This window comes from Schistocerca serialis, chromosome 3 (assembly GCF_023864345.2).
Source record: "Schistocerca serialis cubense isolate TAMUIC-IGC-003099 chromosome 3, iqSchSeri2.2, whole genome shotgun sequence".
NCBI classification, from domain to species: domain Eukaryota; kingdom Metazoa; phylum Arthropoda; class Insecta; order Orthoptera; family Acrididae; genus Schistocerca; species Schistocerca serialis.
In genome coordinates, this window is record NC_064640.1 from 782,476,722 (window position 1) to 782,502,899 (window position 26,178).

Sequence of the window (26,178 nt, forward strand, 5' to 3'; positions counted from 1 at the left end):
ATGCAGAATATGTGTAAATCACAATGACAGCAACATTGCACTAAGTTTTACACATATTTTGTATCTATTAAAGATAGCAAGTGTAGTTACATATTAATCACCACAACAAAGAAATATTCTGAACAATAAAGAAAGAATACAATGCAACTTATTTATTAACCCTTCAAGTTGGGTGCCCCGAGTATGTATTCACATACTGTGAGCATCTGGACTGGCAGTATTCTGAGTGTGTACTCGCCATTTGCAGTCTGTTACAACAGTTGATGGTTACAATGATACTGACAGTTTGGAAGAAACAATAAAAAACGTGAAGTAGAAACTGAGGATCATGAGGACGTCACACGAGTTGCACCAGTGCAAAATGTCAGTATGAAGAAGACTGGATGTGGGAAGAAGTCAACTATTCTTCTGTTGCCTTTAAAAACACTGTTTGTTGGTGAATGTGAACCTGTGATATAGGTGAATTTTGCAGCAGAAGCATTAAAAAAAAAGACATTTATGTGAAATAATCACGTGTGAAACTAACCATTATGCTGCAGATTTAGTTGCTACAGTAACCCCAAGAGGCATAAGAGTACAAAAGCCTCAGTGCATTAAATAACACAATATTTTTATCGGTGGTGTAGATCTGAAAGATTGGAAATACAACCTTCTGTCAAGGAAGGAAGAAGATGTAAAGTAGTACATAAAAATGTTTAGAAGGTTAATCAATACTATAAAGCATGATGCCTTTATTTTTTATAAAGCCGGTGGAAAGACAAAGGAAGAAGTACATGTAAATTTCAGGCTACTACTCACACCAGAACTGCTGGAAATTCACAGGAATAATGTAGCTTAACCTCTGTGTGATTGCCCTTCAGAAGGTGTTATGCCTGACCCACACACAACAAGGCATTTCAAACCGTATAAGAGCAAGCTTAAAATGAGATGAACAGTTTGCTGCAAGAAACAGCATTCTGCTGCAGAGACTGCAGTGTAGGACTTTGTTTCAAAGATATTTTTCAAGCTATTGTATAAAGAAAACCAATTTTAAATAATAATGAATGTTTTAATCATACCAAACATATATTGTTAATTTCTGAAACCTTTATTTCTTTCCTACTAATAATTTCCTAACTACAGCAAGTTCATTAGCAGCCAGACATAAACTACCACCAGTGCACTAGGCATGCGCACAGACTCTACCAACTTGAAGGGCTAATATAATTGAATACATCAAATACATCACAATATCAAACAGTAAGTTTCTAGTAATGTCTATCACACACAAATTTTAAGCAACACAAAAAACTAGTGATAAGGAGAGGGGAGGGAAAAATCAAAATTTTTCTAAACCTGATTTGAAAGTAAAATAGTAAATCTACACTCGCATAATGTTCTAAAACGAACACATTCACATTTGTTCCAAGGTTTTCATTACTTGGCATTGTTACAATATTTAGAATTAAAACCTATAAAATGTATTTAAAAAAACGTACATAGTACAAGTCTTCATATTATCAGCAATAAGGCATTTTTAAACATTAAAAATGTCAATTATAAAAATACAAATAAAATAAATTAAAACCAATTTTAAATTCATTGTCATTTAAAACAATAAGCACTCACATAGGAATACTGGATTTGGGGGAAGGGGGGGGGGGGGGGGGGGGGCAGGGATGGGGAGGGAATTGCAACCAAACTGAGAAGTTCATTTTCCTTCTTCTGGTCACACACATTTAAATTCTATATGTCACTAACACACCACCATTCAACTCAGGAAAACTGACACCACAACAAAGAGGCACAGATACTGTAGCTCCTGATCTATGCTTATCAGGCATCAGCTGAATGTATACTTCACAGAAGCTGTAAAAGACTTACTTTTGAATACAAGATGGAACTGTATAATACATGCTCCAGTTCTACAATCCTTCATACTTCTACACTTATGCATGCTAAGTCAGTCTTCTCTTATGTAAATTTGGTAAAATCTTCGTCTGTTATGTAGTGATACCTACATTTCTCAATCCTTTGAGAAATAATCCGTAAGTATGCACAGCACATGTGTGCACATGCACGCATGTGTGCACACACAAAACACACAAAACACACACACACACACACACACACACACACACACACACACACACGCACACACACAGAGCTCATCTCAGAGGTAGTTGAGGTGACAACACTTTTCTTCGGATTTACAACATGAGAGCAAGCCACTTTACATAAAATATTAGCAGCCCTTAAAAAGTGGTACTTCCACTTAAAGTCTACACACAAGTTGCAAGTAAAAACCTCAGTTTTGTTTGTTATATCCACGGACTCACTGTCTGTAACTCTGTGCTGTCAACACTGTGCTGCCAGGAGTTACATAGTCTCCTATCATTAAACTGTTGTTCACTGGGTAATGAGAAGTATTCTGGAGGACTAGTTGATGAGTCTGAAAATAATAATAATAATAATAATAATAATATTACAAAGAGAAACACAATAATTTTATTTGTTATTGTCATGTAGCAGTACGAAACATTGAAAAAACAGATTCATCCAGGTTTCTTCCATTTCATGTCCCACTTGTACAAAGTTGAAAGACATATATTCTTAATTTTCATAATACTACACACTAACATAGTGATGTTTTTATACTATTTGTGAAAAAATTCTACAAAAAGATCCTTGGTACCTGAATGCAGCAGTCCAGTAACTGTAAGGAGAACAGACAGCGATTATCAGTAACCGTATGTTCATTCAGAGTTTCTTAGCGAATGTTGGCAAAATAAACTAGGAGGAAGTATTGGTAGAGCCTACTTTGGACACAAAACTGAATGGAAATTGTAACAAATAATCACAATGAAAGTGTCCCTCAAACTGTTTGGCTGACACAGAAAATCGAGCAGAGTACGACAATGAAAACCCACTCAGTCACCAATGCTGATCACCCCACTCTGAAACTTAGAACAACAGACTGGACAGAATGCTTTTGCAGTCCAACAATGTGTGTGGATGCAATCCTCCTCGTGAGTTTCAAAAATAACCTCTGTGTCAGCAGGGGTGAAACTACCAAGTTTACATGTAGGTATGTCAAGCACTAGTCCTCCTTTGCCATAAGAACTTGCAAATCACAGCAGCCAATCTCATAATTTTTGTCCAGTCTTCTATACAAGGACACTATATCATTGGAGATGCCATTAATTATTTTTGTATTAAATTCAGTAAGAGTCATCAGATCCTACACAATCTAGGGTAATTCTGTACCAATTTATTATTGTAGTTGTCATGTAGCAACAACAAAAATGTACACCTATGTGAAACATAGAAACTGCTCACAATGTTCCTGGAATAAAATAATCTGTTTCCACTTATGCAAATGGTTTTGATTATAATGAGAGAGAATATTCTGTGTTCTCAGATAAGCTACACCGATGGACAGATACAACTGTCTCTCTGTAAAGTCCTCTATCACGAGTCACATCAAGGGATGTCGAACTTTTAGATCAAACAACCTGAAACCCACTTTTCCATGCAATAGTATCATTAATTTTCTTATTGAGTTTTGAGATGAGAACAACAAACTCAATCACAGCAATTTGGACCAATCTGAAATTTATCTGAGATTAGTGAGACACTACCTTATACAAAGTGACTATGCTAAGCTGCTGACCCAACTATTTCTGGAACCATTTAAGGTATATTAATTCTGTTTTCACCCAAAAGAATTTTACGAAGGTCCTCACCTAAATTACACACAGTCTCTTTCCATTGCTACATTAAGTACAGAGATAGTGGCATCAACTTTGCTTTTTCAAATAAAATTATAGTAATTTCCCTCACTAGTGTAATAGTTCTAAAACAGACCAATTCAATGGCATTTTACACTTCATAATCAAATTACTAGTTTCAGGGTAATTATAATAGTTAGAAATAATTTACCAGTTTTGAACATGAAACCACTGGTTATCTTACAAAGAAGTTCTTAATAGGCACTTAGGGAAATATGTCACATTGCACAAGGAGGAAACTGTTTTGTACCATTGCAACACCAGTATAAAAGGAGCACCAAGGAATTGTAGCTTTCATTCTGTCTGTGTTATTCATGTATGCTGAGTGCTGTTTGGTTTAAAAAAATATGCTTCATTCACAAATCAAGAGAAACTGGATATGATACTACCATGCACAGAATGCAGAAGGAACATGAAGACAACAGTTGAACTGTATGCACAAAGGTATCCTGACAAGGTGTACAACAAGAATGACAGTTTGTATTGAAAGTGCACTGGAATACCTTGCAAAGGGTATGTAATAAGCCTGTAATGAGCATATCAAGCAAAATAGATGTTCAGGCAGTTTTTGCTCATAAGAAGCAAGGCGGGGGAAGAAGCAAGGCGGGGGAAGAAGCAAGGCGGGGGAAGAAGCAAGGCGGGGGAAGAAGCAAGGCGGGGGAAGACACATGGAGTTCTGTCACTTGGTTCTGAAGCAAGATCAGGACAACGTGTTTCTTCTTGGAATTATTTGTGCCAATCAAACTACATTTACAATCATGCAGAGTTGAATGCATTATTGCATCACCAAGAACCCGCACTAGCTGAGGCAGGTTGAAAATTGGAGGCAGTTTAGAGTGAAAGTATGGTGATGGGTTATTGAAGACTATTTGACTGGTCTGTACTTCATTGAAGAAACCTAACAGGTAAAATATGACACACACCATTTCTTAGCAAAGTGCTGCCAGCTCTCCCAGAGGAAGTACCACTCGAAATATGTAGATGTATGTGGTACCAACACAATAGCTGCCCAGCTCACTACTTGCTTATTTTTCAGAACGCTCTAGCCCAGCTGTTTCCTGCTCGCTGGATAGGATGTAAAGATATTGTCAGTTGGCCTGCTTGTTTGTTTGTTTATTTGATTTGATGCCACAGAACTTTTCTCCACTGAACTTTTTCTCTGGGCAAAACTGAAAGATAACATCTACGCAGAAGTCCTGGCGATTCAAGAGGATTTAAAACTTCATACTGTGCAGCACATGCTATGATGTTTATGGAATCTCTTTGGTCCATTCAGACACCCTTGCAGTAACAACTGCTAACAAGTATTGCAATAGATGGTGGGCATTTCAAACATCTGACATAAATGAAATTTTAAGGAAGTGTTCATGACCACATTCTTTCACAATTTCATTTTTGTTGCTGTTACTGATGTAACTTTGTAATGGGAGTGTTAATCTCAACATTAAACTTATGATGCCATGTTATAGTATGTTTTACGAAATCATTCAATTATGATGTTCACGTTTCTTTCAAAGCTCTGCAGAAACAAGAGCAGAACTGTTACTACAGTCAAATGGTGAATCATCCTAAGATGCCATGTATTTAGCTTCCAGTTGGTGTGTCAGTCCAACCACATGTATGCATGTCAGATTAGTATCTGTTTTAAGTTAATTAAATTTTACAATTCATCTGGGTGAAAACAGAATTACAATGTCTTAAATAGTTCAGGAAATATCAAAGATGAAAAGATTGCTTCAATTCCCATGTGCAAGTAAGTAAAATGATAGAAAATGCTCTCCTTTGTAGGCTGCCACTACAGCTAGCTGCTATCATTAAATTTCTGATGAGGGAAAAGACGACAAAAGGTGCAAGCAATTTGTTAATGCTGAGAAAGTCGATGCACAAATTTCAGCAGGAAAAGATGGTGGTGAGGGGAATGGGATTCAAATACTACCCCAAAAAGGCAAAGAAATAAAGAAAGAGCACGCAATAAAATATCTGATGGATAAATGTCTTGTTAGAAAGCAATGTTGTGATATGGTGAACAATATCACAAAACATCAACTATGAGAAAGTTAACAGCTTTTGTCACACAGGCTAGCGAGGAAACTCAAAGTCCTGCCTATGGGATTCCGTTTTATAAGACATCATAATAAATAAGTCTAAAAACAACACACAGTTTTAGAAAAGACATACTATTACAGATTTTTATGAAAAATGAATAATCAAAAATAAAGTAGCTGGCAGCCCTTTTTGACAAAACTGAATTCATAAATATGGCACTGAATATGTGATACCAAGCTCGCAAGGAACATTGTTGAATGAAAGTGATATTCAGCGTTTAATCATTATGTTATACAGGGCATTAGCACACAGATGTGTAGTGCGTAGAAGCACTCCAGTTTTATTAGAAAGTATGCTGTTACTACCTCCTCTCCCTGGCCAGGCCTTCAAATTTCCTGGGACAGGTAATAACATGTTCCTGTTCCCACTGATAACTGTTAGTTTAGTTTGAACTTTTGTTACAAAACAAAAACAGTAAACTCCTGCAAGGATATTGAAGAATTCATTCCCCAATTTTAATAACAATTACATCTTCATTTCATTTGCGAAGTACGCAAATTGTTAAATAAAACCAACCTGTTCAGACAACTTGCAAAAAATCTCTGTTTGCGACTTAAGTGCAAACTTTAATCACAGTCTCTGCATGAGAAAGAAGCAAGAGCTATGAATATCTGCAATATGAAGTCGCTTAAAGTAATACTGTCTCCTACCGTGGGAGAAGGGCAATTAATCAAACTGACAATGCCACACAACATTTAACATTATCTTTGACTTGAGTACAAAGTCAACAACAATCACTAGTTGCCTGTAAGACCAGTAGCAGGAACCTAATTTATTGCAGACACATACTTTCAGCAACAATCGTTACTACTGTGGTACATAAAACTATAATTGTATGGTCACAGAATAAATACGCTACTACGCTCCTAACCTATCACTGCCTTTCTGAAACACACACACACACACACACACACACACACACACACACACACACACTTCTAAATACAGAATTACTAACCGGTGATGTAAATAACGTTGGTGATATTCCACCACCTATCAACTGGGCAGCCTGGGTAGATGTAGCAGTTCCTGCACATACTCGTTGACGTCCAGTACTTGAAATGGATCCTGGGTGAATATTCGGTTGACCATCTGCATGAATTGAAATGTAATGAAACACTTCGAATTTAATTTGTATTGCACAGCTATCTTTAGCATATTTCATGCAAAATTAAAAAGAAAAACACACTGGTTATATAAAGCTATGTTACAGCACATAAAACAGCAGCTGGTTCCAAATTAAATAACCTGGAAGGAAACACTAGATCATGCAGATTAGTTGCATCATTGCTACAATAATGAATGACAGGAAGAATTTTCTGCATTCTGGATAACATAACAGTCAGACACTACCATACAGGCCAAGTACTGTTTGTCCATGATAATTTGACGATTTTGCTGGTGCTGCCAGAAGCAGAGAAAATCAGCACTAGTTGAAAGATATTCACTTGTTGCAGAGTGCTGCCCGCATTGAGATGCCCATAGATGTCAAGCATGATTGTATGCATTGAAAGGCTTGCATCCACTAACTAATGATTAGCTTCTGCAAGCAATTTCCGAGGTGAATTTTATCCATAGTGGATACTGTTGAGCTCTGTGACTGTTCCTTTATAAGGTGTAGAAAAATTTCCACTACCAGTCACAATAAAAGATTATTTGTCACATGACCGGTTTAGGGCTTGTGCCCACCATCAGGTGTTTATACATTCATGTACATGTTTATATTGCTGGAGATCACTGTATAAATACAAAGAAAATTATTTGCTGGTGACTAAACAGATACAAGTGGAACAATTGTAAGTGGCAAGGCAGCATTTGTCAAAAACATATCTGTAATGCCACTTACAATTGTTCCACTTGTATCTGTTTAGTCACCAGCAAATAATTTTCTTTGTATTTATACAGTGATCTCCAGCAATATAAACATGTACATGAATGTATAAACACCTGAGGATAGGCACAAGCCCGAAACCAGTCATGTGATGAATGTTGTTGTTGTGGTCTTCAGCCCTGAGACTGGTTTGATGCAGTTCTCCATGCTACTATATCCTGTGCAAGCTTCTTCATCTCCCAGTACCTACTGCAGCCTACATCCTTCTGAATCTGCTTAATGTATTCATCTCTTGGTCTCCCTCAACAATTTTTACCCACCATGCTGCCCTCCAGTACTAAATTGGTGATCCCTTGATGCCTCAGAACATGTCCTACCAACCGATCCCTCCTTCTAGTCAAGTTGTGGCACAAACTCCTCTTCTCCCCAATTCTATTCAAAACCACCTCATTAGTTATGTGATCTACCTATCTAATCTTCAGCATTCTTCTGTAGCACCACATTTCAAAAGCTTCTATTCTCTTCTTGTCTAAACTATTTATCGTCCATGTTTCACTTCGATACATGGCTACACTCCATACAAATACTTTCAGAAATGACTTCCTGACACTTAAATCAATACTCGATGTTAACAAATTTCTCTTCTTCAGAAACGCTTTCCTTGCCATTGCCAGTCTACATTTTATATCCTCTCTACTTCGACCATCATCAGTTATTTTGCTCCCCAAATAGCAAAACTCCCTTACTACTTTAAGTGTCTCATTTCCTAATCTAATTCCCTCAGGATCACCCGACTTAATTCGACTGATGAATAAATAATCTTTTATTGTGACTGGTAGTGGAAATTTTTCAATATTTCTGAGGCGTTTACATTGACACAAGAACTTATTCAAGTTTGCTTCTTCAAGTCACTGGGACAAGCTAATTTCATGAACTTTCAGCTAGTGCTTCTTACAGAAGTGCAATGGTGCTTAAAAACCAGAGCAGTCGCTACTGTCATTGCATTATTATTCATTAATAACAGTTGAGACGTAACACAAAAATGAAGGGGGGTGGGGAATAAGAGAAAATGTTAGGTTCAAAAATGGATTCACAGGAGAACACATCAATGTCAACAAGAAATAATATTGAATGAATTAAAATCAGAGGGCTGGACTTAGATTAAAAACTTTCTGAGGAAGTCATAAGCAAATTTCGAATGTCTCTTGTCTACTTTACAATCAAGTATTTGATAACTGAATACAAAAAGTCAGGAGCTATCTCACCAAGAAATTGTTTTTGACAGCCCTTACAAGATTGGTTATTAAACTGACTGTTGGACAAATGACAATGCAGTAACAATCTTTTTATTAATTGTTTATCGAACTGACAAGGAACTTCACTTTTTACATAGAACAATGTTTACAAAACAACATCCAGGTTTCTTGGTACACTTAGAAACTTATCAAGAACCTCATCATCACTAACTATAATGTCTCTGTGGACAGGAAGTAAAGCAAGCTCGTTAAGGCTACTTTCAGATGTACTGCTCCTTAGGTAAGTCTTCAATCTTCTCAGACTGGATAAAGTTCACTCTACAGTTGCGACAGAAATGGGAAGAACTGCGAGTGATTTCAGAAGGATATAAATGTTGGGGAAAACTGTCTTGTCACGTCTTTCAAGATAACTCATAGCTGTTTTTCGAAGATTAGAAGGATTTTCCTGACTCTACTATTCTCTCCACAACATAAACTCACTTTGTGCAATATCTTTATGTGACAAATCTTCTTCGTAGAAATTAAAAGCAGCATCCAATGAACAGAAATCTGTTGTAATACAAAACTATGGAAGAATGTTTTGTACGGGTGCAACTCTTTCCTTGAGAGATTCAAAGCATTCTTTATGTGAGTTACAAAAATCGTGCAGGTATGGCACATAAACAGCTTGTCGGTAGTATTCTTCTTCTGTGGTGTAAGGGACATTGTTATATGCTGACTGAAGGCAACAAATTCTTCGAATCTCTTCCTTAATGTCAAGTTCGGCCAGTGAATGTCTTCACTTCATTATACAAGGCTTTAAATGAGTCATCTGCATTTGCCCTTTCCTTTGACAGAAGTTGTAAGATACTCATAACATTAGTCAAGGCCTGGGGAAGATCAATATTTTTGTTTTCAAGCTGCTCAGATAAGTTAGGGGTGATTGACAACACCTGGATCAAAACAAAAAAATTAACAAGAAATGTAAATTGACTAATAGCTCTACTTAGAGTGAGGGCCTTAGATGCCGTGTCACTTAATTCTATTATTTAGCAAAGGGAGAGAAAGATAGGCTCCAAATATAAGTCTGGGGATTCTTTCATTTGTCAGCCAAAAGAACAGAAATATTGAAATCAATGATTTATGAATGTTGTCCAGAACAAAAGAAGAAACTTATTTTACTGTGCGAATCCCAATGGGTAGGAAGGCACAGCTCAGTACTTTATTTTATGACACCCATACAGTTTCTTATAGAGGGTATTTTGCTTGCATCCGACACACAAATTCAGAGTGTCTGAAGAACAATGTGTATATAGGGCCAACGATAGCTTTTCTGTGATGGAAGCTTGTACACCTCTGACTTGCCCACACATTGTGGCAGCAACATCATACTTTTGGCCTCATTTTGTTTAGGTCAAGACCTAATGCTGACAAGGTCTTCAATATTGTGTCATCCAAACCTGCTCCAGTGCCATCATAAATGGGGACGAATGCCAGGAGATCTACTCAGATTTTGAAAGCTTGCTCCTCTACATAATGTACACAGAGAAAATTGTTCAATTTGACAGATGTCAGTGGTGTCATCTGCTAAAACAGAATTAAAAAAAACAGACTTTCTGGCATTTCTACAACTTTTAATTGTATTAAGTGATCAACTGTGTTAATAAGTTCATTTTGAATTAAAGAACTTGTATACATTGTCTTCCCATCACTGGTCATTAATTGGTCTTTAAGAATATGATCTCCACTGCTGGCTCTGTATCTTAACAGTGATCGCAAATTTACATCATTTTCGTCCACTTCTTCAAGGTTTCCTCGTCCAGAGTCACAATGACCCCTCAGAGCTATCTGCTGTTAATTATTTCGGTGGGGGGGGGGGGGGGGGGGGAGGCCGCTCCCTGCCCCTGCCCCTACCATTACTGCCAATGGTATGCGCAGTTGAAAGCTTCAGGATGGCTCTGCAAGGTGAAATCAATGAGTCAACCAGTAACAAGTGAACAAACAGTTGACTGTGTGCATGTGTGTTTCACACGCAGCCAACAGAAGTCGATAAACAGAGCAAGCAGAGAGCAGAACATACAACAAGCAAATGTTTTGAAGATCTTAAGGTAACACCAAAGTCAGAGATTTCAATTTTTGACAGAGTTGCAACAGCTTATGGCAGAGGACAAGTTTTGTGAGAAACTCATCTTCATTGATCAAGTAACATTTTTTATGAATTGCACAGGGAACAGGCATGACATGCAACTCTGGGGACAGTGAACGAACTCCCACACTAACATGCAGCACATTCACGATTTAACAAAAGTTAATGTGTTCTGTGGAGTCTCTCAGTTTACAGTTTATGGTCCTGTTTTCTTCTGCGAAAAGACTGTTACAAGAATCATGTATCTAGGCATGTCAGAAAACTGACTCATGCCACAAATGGAAACTGACAGTGCCATCTACCAACAGGATGGTGTTCCACTCCACTTCCATTATGATGTTCATGAATTCTTAAATGGGAATCTGAGAATGTCGTGGTGTAAATGATCAGCAATTCATGTCATAGCTTCTGCACTCTCTTAACCTAACTCCATGCGATTTTTTCCTTGTGTGTGTGGGGTTATATGAAAGATTCAGTGTTCACACAGTCTCCACCAATAAACCTACCATATTTGTGAACTTGCAACAACAGTGCTTTTGAACAGATTTGTAGGGAAATGCTGCATCAAATGTCAGAAGAAACTGATTGAAGACTTGATTTCTACAGAACCAGCAGGGTGCATGCATGTGTAGGCACGCATAGAGCCCTGTTACAATATATCAACTAATATAGCTACAGCAAATCTGTAAAATTGCTTTAGTCATGTATAATAAATGTGTATTATTTCTAAACCTATTTCAATTGCATATATAGAGGATTACTGTAAACACACCATAGTTTTGGCACGTGGTGTGGGAGTGAATGTACAGAAATCTCTTATCCACTACTCCCAACATTCCTCACACTAAGTGATTAAGTGCAGTGCACATACAGCTGTGTTAAATCTTTACTTTTGACATCCTTTCATTGTGGTCCAACAATCTGGTAAGTATACCACCTTTTGCTTAGGGCAACATGTGGATATGTCATGCACGAAACAGGTTATTTCAATAGGCAGGTCATGCAAAACACTCTGGAGAAATTCTACAACATGAAACACATTGTGCCCAGCTTGCGGAAGCTTTTGCCAGTTTTGTGAAAGAAGATTGGTTGGAGGTGGGGACTACTTCACTCACTCACAAAAGTATTGAAATAAATGGGTTTTGTTTGGTGTTGCATGTGTAACATATGAGCTGTATTACTGAAGCTTCCTGACATCGTGTCTTGGCATTCGTGTTTGCTGGTAGCAATGAAAACCATCAGATGATGTTCTTGGACGAGTCGTGGACTGACAACAACATGACTTTTGGCAAATATTGGCATGCAGAAGGTGTTATTGGTAGGGTAGTACCTCAAAGAAGTTGACTCTTGCTAGTGTGGGATTCAAGAACAGATTTATCACGAAATCACATCTTTAGTTGTTGGCAAAGTCAACTGTGGGTAACTACCTAGGACAAACAAATGCCACTACTTTTGAAAAATGGTTTGCAGATATGGTGGCTCCTAATATTCCATCCAATTCCGTAATTGCGATGGATAATGCACCATACCACAGAAGGCAGGTTGAGAGAACACCCAATAAATATGATCTTAGGATTATAATGTTAGAGTGGTTCTGAGACAAAAAAATAGACTGCAAAGACTCAACGAGGAAGGCTCAACTGTTATCTAAAGTAAAGGAAAACTAACATTTATGTTGTGAATAAAATCACTGTCCACAGAGGCCACAAAGTAGACTGTTTACCACCCTACAACTGTGATCTAAATCCGACAGACTTGGAATGGGCCAAAACAAAACAATTTCAGGGAGAATAATGTCACTGGTGAAATGCTAAAGGAAAGGTGCAGAATCTTGTTAATGCTCTTCCCTCTCAGTTACTGCAGGAAAGGGCAGCAGCTGAAGCAAGAGTATTGGACACAGTATGGAATAACAGAAATGGTCTCAATGAAGTAGTGATCAATACCATGCCCTCAACCAATGGCGATGATAATGACGATGATGATGATGATGATTCAAACACAAAATGAATGTGATCTTTAGTGAATATCATTTTGATAATTCTTTTATGCATATTAAGCATACTTTATAAACATTACTGCGGCACTGTACCGAATAAATGCAATGTGTAAACAGATTTCAAAAATCAGTTTTTGACTTTCGATTCTTAGTGTCGTAAGTTTTACATTAATTTACTTTCATTTTTCATAAATAAATAATATATAAGTTGTAGGTAAAAGTCTCATGCATGAATATGTCAACAAATCAGGTGATTTCTGACCCGACACAAGTCATTTAATTGGACACTATTTCCGAAAGTGCAACCTCCGATTACACATTAAGCACAAAACATGGGTAATGGCGACAGTGCTGCTACAAGCAACCAATTCTGCCTTTCTGTTACCGCTCCTCACCCATCAGCAGCTCTAATGTGGGGGCAAGGCCATTCCCAACAGCTACTGCACAATTCGTCAACTTATCATGGACAAATAGTAGGAAGCTGGATAGTAAGGACAAGTTTTAGTAACATCATATTTCTACCACAAATAAAAAGACCATCATTACAGTAGTCTTCTTTCTATTAACATTTGCAACAGTTTTGCTCCAGATATTAACATAAAATCATTGCAATGACACACCGCAGTGAGGAAGATTTTAATAGCAGCCAGAAAATGGGGTGGGGGTGGGGGTTGGGGGGAGATTGGATTATGTGTGTGGGACGAGGTAGTATTCTGACACCTCCTTTCCTCTCCCTTCATACAGCTTCTATTCTGTTCCCTATACACTAGTCTTCAGGTAGCTAACACAGGACACGCAATCCAAAGAGGGATTTGCAACTTAGAAGTGGTGTGATTGGATTTTTGTTGTGAAGATATGCAACAAAATTATCTTCCTCAACAATAAATCTCTGCACTTAATACTGCTCATTTTCCACAATCTAAGTCGTGACAGTACAACTACATACTCAGATTTTACTGCAAGACTTATGGAATGCAAGGCACATATTTCTGTATTTGAAAAAATATTCTAATTAATTAAACATGAAGCACCTTAAAAGTGCACCAGATATGGCAAAAACACCTTAAGTGTAACACAGATCTAAAATTAAGTCTTTGGTGTCAAGGCTAGGTCATACCTCACATCATAAATAAAAAAAAATTCTAATATAATGCAGCCTCTCTTCAATTTTCATAATGTGAGTAAACTGTAAAAGAAGGCATTTTTGAAATGAACACACAAAATTATCAAGGAAGGGGAGACATTGAGATGTACTTTATCAGAAATGCTTGTACATAGGCTGGACAAAAATATGGTGCAGCAAGCCCATGGCATTCGAAAGAGCCTCTAGTCATCTCCAAAGATATAAATACAGGCCCTCTGTTCTTTTCAATGGAGTTTTATACCACTCTTTCCACAAAATATTGGTAAGTTTGGGTAACAATGATGGAGTTGTAGAGTTATCACCTTCCCTCTAAAGTAGACCACCAAGATTCAATAATATTGAGATCTGGTGACTCTGGTGTCCATGGGAGATACAGCTATTCACCCTCATGCTCACAACACCAGTCCTGGATTATGTGAGCTTTGTGAATAGGGGTCATGTCGTCTTTGAACACAGCACCACTATTGGGGAACAAATATTGTACCATGTGATTAACCTGCTCAGCCAAAATGGTCACACTCTCCTTGGTAGTAACAGCACAATATGGCTGCTCAAATCATCTCCGAATCCCCAAATCTGACTAACTGATTTTCTTTCCTTTGCTACATAGTCCACGTTTTATGGTTTCAATGATACATTTTTCCGCTACAGGCATTTGCATCACTGAGCTGTTTTGCAATTCCAGCTAGCCTTTTGATTCCCAGCTTACAGGACTCCCTTCACATTGTTTCGGTGCTGGCATGGTTCGCAAGTGCAGCATTCAGTTCTGCAGTGACTTTTGCAGCAGTTGTCCTCTTATTTTTTGTAAGAATCCTCTTCGATGACCATCTGTCATGATCACTCAACATGCACAACCATCCGCATTGTGACTTGACACATAATATTTTTCCACTTTCCCTGCATGATACAAATATTTGATACAGTACCTCTTAAAACACCAAATACTACTGCTACCATAGTTATGAAAGCACCCACTATACGAGTTCCAACAACTTGCAAACATTCAAATTCACTTAATACGGACATAGAGTACTCAAGACTACAAGAAGACTGTTCTGATGATGACTGACACTTGCAACATATTGAGGACACTGCACAGGTGCTGTTCATGGTCAAATAACTGCAGGATGACTGGCACCTGCATGTATGTTCAAAGTGTGCATTTCTGTCCACCCCTGTACATAGAAGTACATGTGACTTATGGAAAAACCTTTTATCTCTCTCGGAAAGTTACTAGCTTTTGTGGTGGAATTGCCTGGGAATAAATGACATTAATACTGACAATTCTGCTTTGTTCAGACATATCTTTTTTCAAAATTGGCCCTCACAAATTTGTTATACATCAAATAATAATTTGAGTAGGTAACTAACAACAGCTGAAAGATATTTATAGAACATAATTTTTTGCCATCAGCTGTATATATTTAAAGTTACCCCTCATAGGCTTCAGTAATTTCAACCAACACCACTGAAAAACTTAAGCATCTGTTGGATAAAAAATGCATGTTTCTCAAGAAACCCACATGAAAATATAAAATAACCATAATTTGGCCATACCTTTAAAAAACGCAGGCAAGATCCAAACAATTGACAACTCAAATTCTTTTCTTTAACGTTACTGCATCATCTAGTGCATTGTCTACTTGAGGAGGATACAAACATTTTTATTTGTTTCACTTTTTGTGGGTGGGTGGTGAGGGAGTGGGGGAAAGGGGGGGGGGGGAGTGTAACACAGTGCCAAGGCTGGGAAGGGAAATTACACTGTGTGTCTAGAGCATCAAAACACCTTGCACCAGCTCTGTAGAGAAGTGCAGCAACACCCATGCACACAGACATACAGCCAAAATTTAAAAAAACATACAATTTAAAGCAAACATCATTACTGAAAAGATAAAGCTTTACAACAAGGAAACGATTTACATGGTTAACACACAAAAATGCACTTTCTCATAGTCTCACAAGACAACATAAAAGAAAATTAAGCACTTCAAAACATGGATGCCTTTGCATACTTCTGATATTTATTACTCAAATGAGTAAACCAAATAAGCCATTCTAATCATGAATCAAATTTCTAAATATTTTCTGCCAGAGCTCAATAGCATGTTGTTGGAGACTTTCCATATTTGCACTACCTTCTGACCTGAACTTACAAAGCTGTAAACAATATGGTACCTGAGGCATTCAACATAAATGATAGGTGTTAGCAAGTGTTGTTTGACTCCCACATCTGCTTATCATAGTATTATTAAAACAAATCTAGGTACTTTAACAATGAGTTCGGTTTCACTGTTACGGAAACATTCAACCCTACAAAAGAAATGTATCATATAATTTTAGAAATGCACAGCATCAGCACAAAACTCATTTTTAGAATTACAGTAACGGTTCCAATACGAATAAAAACACTGGAATGAACATAAACAAAGAAAATATAAACAATTATTATTTTAGTATAAACTGCAATCAAACAGTGTTAGCAAACAAATCATGATGCTTGCTACATACAGACCACACCTTTCATCAGAGTTAAGATGGCGTTAAAAGTGTGAACAGTCTGGAATTCAATACTCTCCAACAGTCTCAGGTGAATGTGTTTCCTTGCAATTCTAAAATTTTAAAGTAACACACACTAAAGTCTTTGAAAGTTCTTCAATCATATTTATATTTCAGTGTGTTCCTATAAATCCCAGATAGTGTATATCACAGAAGTTTCTGAACACAACAAAAGCAGTTATTATTATTATTTACAGGGACTCTTATTAGCACTTTATCAGTCCTTTCAGTTTCCAAAAATTGGTAGCTCTGTTACTTTCAATCAATATCTGTAGCATGTCACAAGGCAATCCTTTCATACTTATCACCCACACCAACTCAAAAGAGGATGACATTTTGTTATTATGCCCACATCCTCACAAAAAATTTACAATGTACTTGGCACCAGCAGTATTATCATGTAGTATCTGTGGTAACAACATATCCAGCTTCAGACCACATTGCAGATAAACCACCAGATCGACATACTCTATGAGGATATGAGAGAGAATCAGGGGGGTACTCAACACACACAATGGCGCAAGAATACTTGTCACAGGACAAATTCATGTGTCTGGTGTGCAAATGCACAAGCCTTCTTTTGGGGAGGCTTTGAAGTTCAACACTCCTTAGTGGTCTCTCCCATCTCTCTGAGTTAGTTTGAGGAATGCAGTGGTTTGCTATTCCTTTTCCCAGGCCTTCATACTGTGTTACAGATGTGACCTAACACCAGTACTTTGGGATCTCAGAGCTAATGTAGCCATTGTGGTTGCCTTCATGATTTAGTGTCCGAAGGGAAGTTACAAGAATTCCAGGTCTGTGTAGGTCATACAGATTTTGAATACTGGAGGCCAGCATGTTTTTGCAAGTAATATTTTTCTTTTGCTAGCATTCCATTCAAAGAATCACTGCACACAGAAGTTATGGACTGGAAGAGCTCTGATGTGTCACAAGAGCTCTGGCTACAGTTGTCAGTTGTGCAGTGCTTTTGGTAGAATGTTTCTTGTAGCTGCCTGTGTACATTTAGGCATAACCAACAAGATTGCTGACCTTTGAGCCATCAGTGTATAAAATTTAAATATGCCGCTAATCATGAAGGATTAAGTACAATATGTATTCGGTAAGTGGTGGGATCTGATTTGGTGGGATCTGATTTCAAGGGAATCATGGAGCGTGTCCATCCATACTATCAGGTAGGAGATGTATTACATGGGAGATGCAGAAGAAATCTGAGTTCACAGCATAGGTCCTCAAATTACACCTCTGCCTGTCTGCCTTTTCTGAGACTATTCAATACAAGTTGGATCCATTGGTTTTAGGACAGTGTGCTAACTATGGTGTTTGGGCCTCTGTTCAGTTGTGACTGCATACTTCACTATGTGTTGCTGGCATTGAAAACACCAAGGTGTTTAAAAAATAGGATCTAGTTGCTAATCTGACTGCACTAAAGGGTAGAGGATGTAACAATTGAAGTATGGATAGTGCTCCTGAACAATAGACAGTACATCCATAACATAAGGGAGATAAAACTAACATTTTGTAAAACCATCCCATCTGTTCCCCATGAGGTACTTCTGAGAAAATGAAGAGCATGAAGTTATGCCATACAATTTGCCTTTAGTTGGCACATGTATGGTAACAAAATTAGTATGTTGTTAAATAGAATACCTACAAACTGGAAGCGTTCAACTACCAGTAGCAGTTGACCTAAGTAAAACTCAGGCCGAGGATGTAAAGACTTGAGTCTGTAGAAATGTACGACACACAATTTCACTGCTGAGAAACAATACTCCCGATTTTAGACCAACCATGTCCATTATGTATAGCTCTCTCAAGTTGATATTCCACAGTGCACAGTGATGTAGAGCTGTAATAGAAGCGGAAATCAGCATCATATATTGTTAATTATGCTGTAGGTCCCACAGCAGTTACATTACTGTTTACTGTTATGCAAAGAGGGAAGTATACGTCACAGATACCGGGGAGTCCTGATTCTCCTGATCGTGTTGGCTACAAAGAGCTGTGTCCCCTTGGACCCGAAACAATAAAAGTAACAGAAAGTTATCCACAAAAATTGACAGGCATCCCAAAAACACCTTTTATGAAATATGAAGAATAGTTTGCAAAGACATTCTTCAGTAAGTCTTTTGTATGTCAAACATGGTAATCACGTGTCAATGTGCAAAGGTATCATGGACTGCAGCTTCTAGATACAGAAGATGGTCACTGATGGACTGGAGTTCTTGGAAACTACATTGGAATTGAAGGAATATCTATATTACAAGCACCAACAAAGCCACTTTTTAACCTTCTTTCCAGAAATTTACATAAACTGACTATCAGACAAAATGGTCAGTAACTGCTTGCATTTTGTGCACATTTTCCCAATTTCAAGGTAGTAGGCACTAACATTGTGCTTTATGGTATGAAATTGTCACCATGAAGGATCTCCACTATACAGGGGAATAGTTGTTAATTAATAGACACAACACCATACATGACAAAATTAAATATCTTATTTCCCATCCTTCCTGTGGATACAGACTTCACACCGTCACTAAGTTAGAAAAAGATATTCCTGTCAATCTTGTGTTACAACTCAAATTATTTCATACAATTACATTTCACATGGAATTTAGAATTAATTTTATGTAAGAACGACAAGCACATGTTACTGCATCTCCATTCTGAAAAGGAACATCCAGTTATACTTAATAACACAGAATACTTTACAATATTGTGGCAGAAACAAAAGAAAAACAAGTATGTCCAGAATTGACCATTTAATAAATGCATATATTGTTTCACTCAAAACAAATCATCATAACGTGACAAAATAAAAGCCGGGCGTAATTGAAACTGACTGGATGAGTTACATTTTATAAATATGTTGATACTACTGAATACCTTAAAATTTTTTTTCATTTCTCAGTGAGAACGTGCTTTCGTTGGCCAGTCATATGACTGGTCTTGGCACTACAGGGTTAAAAAAACTCTAGGGCACTGCTTTTACTGATACTGCTGAGATGTTTTAACATTGGATTATGCATCTTGTCAGGCCTAAGGGAAGGGTCCTGACAAAGTCAAGGTGCTTGCATTCCCATTCATTAAAAGAAATAATGCAAGTTTCAAGGTGTTGGAAGCTGAAAGTTGAATTTCCGTGTTCTGCAAGGCGCTGGTGATTTGCAAAAGCGGGATGGGAACTGTTTGACACACATTTTTGCATAGTGTGCTGTTAAGACGTTCTAAAATAATTTGGACGATGGTGATGTCTACATTAGCGGCAATGTCAGAGATTACTTAAGTAAATGACCAGAATGCAGTTGAATTTGGTCCATACTAGAGAAGATGAGGCTGTGTACCCTAACAGAAGAGAGTCATTGTTCACTCCCCCCCCCCCCCCTCCATTAAAAATCTTGCTTTCACACAGTGTGAGTACAATAAAATTAAGTTGGCTATTGACAGATGCTATTGGAGTAAGTTTTCCGATTTCTGTCAAGGGAGGCCCAAAGAATCTAGGATTGTAGAATCCATATTGCATATGATAGTAATAGAAGCATCTCATATCACCTCAACGATTGCTTTCTCCTGTGTACCTACAATGGCACAGCTGGTCAGTTGGCTCAGCTATGAGACCAAGGTGGCATAAACTCGTTATTTCTATTGTCTGATAAGGCTACAACAACTGAGTAGATGTCACTATCAGAGATCTCCCTGAGCATTCCATTTTGTTGCAGGAGCATGAAGTACTGTGTGCATCACTAAAATGCACTGACTCTTCTGCATTAAGCAAGCAGAGTTCAAATTCAGAAAGTAATATTCCTGGTAGCTGTCCTCCACAATTCATCATGTTGCTGCCTCGCAAATGACCAAAGCATTCCTTAATAATGAAAAAGCTGGCAGTAACTGTTGTGGAAAGAAATTACTCCTTACTTCGTCAAGTGAGGGGTTAAATATTACATATTGTTATTGTGGCAGACAACTTGGCACAGATTCTGGTGTAGTGTTAAGCAGCACTTGCTCACCAAAAGCATCCCAGTGTAGCTGCATACAGACACCTCCATGCGCCCTTTCAGTGTTTATTCAGTTTTTGCAAAATACAATATAGTATTAAGCAAGTGATTTCCTAAGAATTTCTGCTCTTGAAGTCAATGCACACAGCAAGTTAAATGGTCATCAGCTGACAGGCCCTGCTAGGTGGTGCTAACCATCACAGATCCATCGAAGTAATGTCAAAAAATGGGTACTGAAAGCAGTGAAGGTGTTAGTGTGTATGCATTATTTTACTAGGTGTTCCTGCACTTCCTGTGATAGTGATGTAATATTCATATAAATGGGCTCATCTGCATTCCAAGGGGGGTCCAGGTCAGTTACAACTGCCATTACAGATTCAGGTTTAGAATTTTCTCTCTTTTCTTTTTATCTCAGGAGTTTTGGTTCTTACAGGAATTTTCAGTTTAAAATTCTAGAAAAAAATAATGATAGGACTGTCTTGTCACACCCCACCAGTAGCTAGTATCAGGTCATAGATCTGCATGGTTTTGGGTGGGAACCTTCATTGGCATTCTCTCAGGTGATGCCAGAGGTACTCAAGGTTTCTCTGACCTTATGAGCATGGAGGTCTCTGCTGGTGCTATACTTCTGGGAGCTGAGGTAATTGTTGCTTCTCTATAGAACAGGTAGTCTGACTTACTTCATGGCTTGGGGTATTATAATGAAGTAAGCAATCTGTGTCACTACAGATTAGATAGTGTTTGCAGAATTAGTTTCCAAATTGACAGGATGGAGCTAGTATACTTCCTTTTGACTTAAGTAGGATGTCAACCAAATGTTACACATTTGTATTTTCCTTTTAGAATACAGGGCAAATCTGAGCATGAAGAATACACTGAAAGTTTTTTGCATCGTCTTTCTTCATGCAGTGCTTTTTCATAATTTCCACAAATAGGTTCAGCAGTAAAATGGGAGGACATGTGTCTGAAATACAAGAACTAGTAGGATCCCGCAGGTGAAAGAACATAAGAATTTAATGTTTTCAGGTAGGATGTTCCCTTCCAATGCGAGAACAAAAGAACCCGTCTCTATCCAGTTGCCCTTAGGATCTCTCTGAATGTGTTGTACAAAATGGTCTCCTTGTCATTCTAGGTTGGTTCGCAATTCATCGTCAGTCTGACAGTTAAGATCTCTTGCGGAACATCGTGCCTTGAATCAAATTGAGGCTATTATGTGGAGGCAGAGTACCTGATGTGTCCCCAGTTCATTATATTTTTGGAGTGTTTCTGACTGTGTAGCACTTGTTTTAATTAGCAGATCCATTTGAAACCTACATTACTGAACTGCTATTCTAGAAGCCAGTACCAGTTGGAGATTGCCCATTTAATGGCTTCAGCAAGCAACAAAAATCTGATTTTCAATATTTTGTATAGTCATTGACTGAATTTAAAAATCAATCAATCTATGCATTAAGAGATATAATACGTTAACTGATGGTAAGCAAATAATTGGACTTGATTCATCCAGTGTTTTAGAATTAGAGTACTTGGTGGCTGCCAACAAACTTTAAGAATAATTTCAAACCTCCTTTAAACTTTTCTCACTTGCTGAATTTCAAATACTTAACACATTAACTCATTTGTAATGTAATCTGATGTTTGAGGCTGTTTTATACATGAGAATTGAATTCTTTAACAAACTGGGAGTTTACTAGTCTTTTCTGATGCCGCTACTTCTCCAAACTTTTCCTCCACACATTCCACGAAAATTGAGGTTCGGGTGCTGTAAACAATCTTCCGTCAGTTCTATAGCATACCAGATATTGTGTAAACTGTCTAGTTCTATTCCTTCATACTTGACCCTTATCTCTTAGGATGGCCAGAGATGGGACTATTAGAGGGTAATAAGTGTTTGTAAAACAACTGCTAGTTCTGTCCCCTGAGAAAGCCGGGTTAGTACAGCCATTTACTTGTACACAGTTGATCGGTTATTTTTGAAAGATCTACCCTGATGATACTCTTAATCAGATGTTCGCTCCATGGGTCACACCCTATCATGGCAATGGTCACCTGGCACAGTGGGGCCATTTTCCAGGATCCTTGTGTCCCAGGAAAGATGGAGGCCTACTGTACAGCCTGTACGGGGCATTTACAGTTCAGCATTGTGTTGTCAGGCAGCTATGACAGAGGGTACATGTTGACTCAACACTGGACTGGCTACCATTTTGGATTTTTTGTGTGTGGAAGATGATGATGCACTGCAGACAATGAGTGCCACTTAAGGAGTCCTTCCCCAGATAAACTGTGCTGCTGCAAAATTTAGAAAAAAATAGGAGGTGAAACCCTTAATGAGACATAAAATTTAAATAATCCAGAAGGCTGGTGATGGTGGTTGTATTAAACTGAAAGAAAGAACTAATCATTTTTCTTTTGTAAACTTCGGAGGCTTGCCTATGTTGCAGCTCCACTTAGTCACCTCTTGAGACACACAGGAGTTATCGCTATCCTATTCAAACTGCAGTGCTGCTGGGAAGTGTACATGGAATAGTCTCACCCCCCCCCCCCCCCCACACACACACACACACACACACACAAAGTGATGAATTAAATTATCCTAAATGTACTACTTATAATCACACACATAAAACTATTTAAGCACACCAATACACCTGGAATGAATAATTTGAAAATTTTTACCATAAAAATAACAAAAACTCATCACAATGAGTTACAAAAAGAATTCACAACAATGATTTTAAACTGACAATAATCGAAAATTCTTCTGAGGAAGTTCAAAAGCTGTGATACTAAAATGATAAAATTACAAAAAACAAATGGGTGCATTAAGGTGAGGTACATTTTATTTCTTGGTACTTAACTTATTGAAATCAATACAGGACACAATGAACATAAGAAAACCCTATTTCAAATAGACAACACATGCTCAAGTGTCATCAGCTATTAGAGATAGCTTAACTATTTTCCTCATATGCTCCCTTAGCAGACCTGGTAAAACTTTGGTATCATCTTCCCACTTGTTCTGTATCTATGTAGTTCAACTCTAAGTTCTCAATCTGAACACACCATTTCACAGGAAGACATGGCTGTTAATGTGTGAACAATTATCATACACAATAAAATGACAAGGATGATGTAATTTCTAGAGGATGTATGTTTGGATTTTGAACGAGTACCTTATTTTGGGGTGGCTCAGTGGGAAAGTGCCATACTACAAATCCGAAGGTCTCAGGGTTCAAACCCCAGTCAGTCCAATGATTTTTTACTTATCATTTCTTTCACCTCTGCCAGTGAATGATGATGTGAAGAATGCCTCGTTGCACATTCCAATATAAGCACCCCCCATAACTAGTCGGGTGACTCATTTCAAAGGTCAAAGGAATGTAACAGTGTACTGCCTCCACCAGGACCATACCTAGTAATGCATTGTGGTGTTTAAACAATCTTTGGATTGATGCTGCTTTAAGTTATTAATGTATTTTGAACATGATGGGATATAATCAAACTTAAAATATTCTGTGAGGAATTACATGACTCATCTATAAAAACATTTTTAGAGTTCTACGAACCATTACAGGTCTTTGGAATTAAGAGTATTATGTTTCAACGTATAAGAAAAAACCATCCTGGTGCTCTAATCTATGCAAGTTTCACAGAGAAAGGTACACTACAGGCCATTAAAACTGCTACACAAAGAAGAAATGCAGATGATAAACGGGTATTCATTGGACAAATATATTATACTAGAACTGACATGCAATTACATTTTCACGCAATTTCGGTGCATAGATCCTGAGAAATCAGTACCCAGAACAACCACCTCTGGCCTGGATACACCTGGGTATTGAGTCAAACAGAGCTTGGATGGCATGTACAGGCACAGCTGCCCATGCAGCTTCAACACGATACCACAGTTCATCAAGAGTAGTGACTGGCGTATTGTGACGAGCCAGTTGCTCGGCCACCATCGACCACACATTTTCAGTTGGTGAGAGATCTGGAGAATGTGCTGTCCAGGGCAGCAGACGAACATATTCTGTATCCAGAAAGGCCCGTACAGGACCTGCAACATGCGGTCGTGCATTATCCTGCTGAAATGTAGAGTTTCACAGGGATCGAATGAAGGGTAGAGCCACGGGTCATAACACATCTGAAATTTAGTGTCCACTGTTCAAAGTGCCGTCAATGCAAAGAAGAGGTGACAGAGACATGTAACCAATGGCACCCCATACCATCACGCCAGGTGATACGAAAGTATGGCGATGACGAATACACGCTTCCAATGTGCGTTCACCGCGATGTCGCCAAACACGGATGCAGCCATCATGAAGCTGTAAACAAAACCTGGATTCATCCGAAAAAATGACATTTTGCCATTCGTGCACCCAGGTTCATCGTTGAGTACACCATCGCAGGCGCTACTGTCTCATACAGCGTCAAGGGTAACCGCAGCCATGGTGTCCGAGCGGATAGTTCATGCTGCTGCAAACGTCATCGAACTGTTCGTGCAGGTGGTTGTTGTCTTGCGAACGTCCCCATCTGTTGACTCAGGGATCGAGACATGGCTACACGATCCATTACAGTCATGCAGATAAGATGCCTGTCATCTCAACTGCTAGTGATACAAGGCCGTTGCGATCCAGCACGGCATTCCGTAGTACCCTCCTGAATCCACCGATTCCATATTCTGCTAACAGTCATTGGATCTCGACCAACGCGAGCAGCAATGTCGCGATACAATAAACTGCAATGGCGATAGGCTACAATCCGACCTTTATCAAAGTCGGAAACGTGATGGTACGCATTTCTCCTCCTTACACGAGGCATCACAACAACGTTTCACCAGGCAACACTGGTCAACTGCTGTTTGTGCATGAGAAATCAGTTGGAAACTTTCCTCATGCCAGCACGTTGTAGGTGTCGCCACCGGTGCCAACCTTGTGTGAATGCTCTGAAAAGACAATCATTTGCATATCACACCATCTTCTTCCTGTAAGTTAAATTTCGCGTCTGTGGCACATTATCTTTGTGGTGTAGCAAAATTTTAATGGCCAGCAGTGTAGTTATTTTGCCTCTACGCCACATTAAGAAGCTAGAGTATGTTCTTAGGTTTTATTACAGTTTCTTGGCAGTGTATCACTCACATGAACAATGGGTAAGGGCAACAAGCCACAAGAAGGGCAAGGAGTAAGGAAGCCAAAGTTTTAAGTCCTCCCCCATGCTCTAGAAACTTGGCTTTGAGGAACAAAGTTGCTCAAGCAGTACTCTGGTCATCAAACCCATGTGGTGGCAGTGCAATTGCAGTCTCATGTGGTCCAGATCATCAACCTGCAAGACCTCTCACTTAAATGCTGGTGTGAGTGTACTCTGATGTGGTACTTCGCATGCATATGTTCTAATTAGCA

At 38.4% G+C, this 26,178-nt stretch overlaps 1 protein-coding gene across 4 annotated transcripts in view; it reads right to left on the reverse strand.

Moving 5' to 3' along the window:
- Positions 1–1,648: 1,648 nt before the first annotated feature.
- The window catches only part of LOC126470625 (histone-arginine methyltransferase CARMER), a 98,050-nt gene continuing 73,520 nt past the window's right edge, over positions 1,649–26,178 (reverse strand). For all 4 annotated transcript variants that reach the window (XM_050098591.1, XM_050098589.1, XM_050098590.1 and 1 more), the window contains exons 11-12: positions 6,835–6,968; positions 1,649–2,431 (exon numbers count right to left, since the gene is read on the reverse strand). In XM_050098591.1, coding sequence (XP_049954548.1) covers positions 2,315–2,431; positions 6,835–6,968 — 251 coding nt within the window. In that variant the 3' untranslated portion in view covers positions 1,649–2,314. The remainder of the gene's footprint in view (positions 2,432–6,834; positions 6,969–26,178) is intronic.